This window comes from Cebus imitator, unplaced genomic scaffold (assembly GCF_001604975.1).
Source record: "Cebus imitator isolate Cc_AM_T3 unplaced genomic scaffold, Cebus_imitator-1.0 Scaffold3590, whole genome shotgun sequence".
Lineage (NCBI taxonomy): Eukaryota > Metazoa > Chordata > Mammalia > Primates > Cebidae > Cebus > Cebus imitator.
The window spans coordinates 3,554-5,218 of NW_016110905.1; the positions used below are offsets into that span (position 1 = coordinate 3,554).

A 1,665-nucleotide genomic window follows, 5' to 3' on the forward strand; every position below is an offset into this window, starting at 1 on the left:
AAAAAAAAAAAAAAAAAAGTTACTAGAAAGAGGCAATAGCTTGATGACTAGTGAAGGCATTCATTAAGTGCATGGTTTGCAAGAGAAGAGAGAAGGTGCTCTGTGGGGCCTTATAGAAGGTCCCCCCCGAGGTAGGCCCAATGGCTCACCAGTCAAGCAGGCGGTGAAGAAGTCTCCGCAGGCCACGTGCTTGATGGTCACGCCCGACTGGCCCTCCAGGAAGCGCGAGATGAACTGGGGCTGCGGCTGCTCCACTGCCCCAGGAAGGAGGGTGCCTCCACCTGCACCTAGGGGTGGGGCCTGCAGGGGCGGGAGGATGGCAGTGCCTGGGCACCCCACCCTTGTGTGGACCTACACTTCCACTCATCCAGGCCACCTCCCGACCGGCCTGCTCACCTCCCACAGGATGAGACGCCCAGAGCGTGTGACGCCGGCTTTCTGTGTGCGCCCAGCTGCCACCTGGACCACCTCTGTGTTGAGCATTGGCAGCCGCAGGGGAGTGCCCAGCCCACCACCCCAGGCGTACACTGACGACAGTGGTGGTGGGATGGTTGGCCTCACAGGTCCCCGGGGGACACCTGTGGGTACAGTGCATGGGGACTATTAAACTGATGTGAACGGTGTGGCGTCCACGGGGACTGACGGCCTCTTCCCACTTACCTCTGCAGCGGACACTGGTGGTCCTGCTCCCAGTGCTGCCGGGGGTCACAGACTTCTCCACCCTGCAGGACAGATGGGGGCCTAAGGACAAAGACTCTCCTGACATTCCTACCTGCAGGGAGGGAGGACTCACCCAGGTACCCCTCTGCCCCAGGCCTCCTGTGCTCCCACTGGGTGCCCACACCCATCCGCCCAGGACCACTCGCTCTCCCTGCACAGGCCTCCGCATGCGAACGCTGCCCACGTCAGTGTGGAGGTTGAGGAGGGCACGGATGCAGAGGGGCTGTGCCATGATGTGGCTGAGTGATGGCCGCTGGGCAGGCTCCAGGCTGAGTAGACTCAGGACAAGCTGGCGCAGCTCAGGGCTGTACCGGTCAGAGATGGGTGCAAAGGTGCCGCTCATGATCTTCAGCACCAGGGCTGGCAGGTTCTGTGAGGGCACCAGGTTGGGAAGTTGGCGAAGTGAGGGTAGCGCACCCCAGCCCCAACCCCTGGTCTCCTGGGATAACAGCTTTGCCCTCAGGAGAGACCTCAGTCTGATGAGGTGACTTCCAGACTGCTACGGGAGTCCAACCTGGCTTTCAGTGATCCCTAGTCTGACAGGGGAGCTGCAGCTATGTCCTCAGAAACCCCAGGACGCTGGGAAAACTCAAGTCTTACTCCTGAGAAGGTCCCTTGGGAGAGCCACAGCCCTGCCCTCAGGAGCCCTCGGTCTAATGGGAGGCAAGACCTACTCTTAGAAATCCAGGCTGGGCACGGTGGCTCACGCCTATAATCCCAGCACTTTGGGAGGCCGAGGTGGGCAGATCACGAGGTCAAGAGATAGAGACCATCCTGGTTAACAAGGTGAAACCTCATCTCTACTAAAAATACAAAAATTAGCTGGGCATGGTGGCGTGCGCCTGTAGTCCCAGCTACTCAGGAGGCTGAGGCAGGAGAATTGCTTGAACCCAGGAGGTGGAGGTTGCGGTGAGCCGACATCGTGCCATTGCACTCCAGCCTGGG

At 60.0% G+C, this 1,665-nt stretch overlaps 1 protein-coding gene across 2 annotated transcripts; it reads right to left on the reverse strand.

Moving 5' to 3' along the window:
* Positions 1-56: 56 nt before the first annotated feature.
* Positions 57-1,291, reverse strand: LOC108299263 (serine/threonine-protein kinase Nek8). 2 transcript variants are annotated; one of them, XM_017521572.2, is made up of 4 exons: positions 882-1,289; positions 661-722; positions 397-578; positions 57-300 (listed from the first exon to the last, which is right to left on the reverse strand). In XM_017521572.2, exons 1-4 carry the CDS (start codon positions 1,061-1,063, stop codon positions 64-66), a joined length of 663 nt encoding a protein of 220 aa, XP_017377061.2. In that variant the 5' UTR covers positions 1,064-1,289; the 3' UTR covers positions 57-63. The 2 variants fall into 2 exon arrangements, with proteins under 2 accessions (XP_017377061.2, XP_037591912.1); XM_037735984.1 differs by having other exon boundaries at positions 661-1,291.
* Between the last annotated feature and the right edge of the window lie 374 nt (positions 1,292-1,665).

What these genes read in the sequence shown, in the direction of transcription:
- LOC108299263 (XM_037735984.1), bottom strand. Translation starts at nt 1,063, where the DNA reads ATGAGCGGCACCTTTGCACCCATCTCTGACCGGTACAGCCCTGAGCTG. An exon ending in CACCAGTGTCCGCTGCAGAG is followed by an intron (nt 579 to 660) that starts GTAAGTGGGAAG and finishes CTGTACCCACAG; the next exon opens with GTGTCCCCCGGGGACCTGTG. An exon ending in GGCGTCTCATCCTGTGGGAG is followed by an intron (nt 301 to 396) that starts GTGAGCAGGCCG and finishes CCGCCCCTGCAG; the next exon opens with GCCCCACCCCTAGGTGCAGG.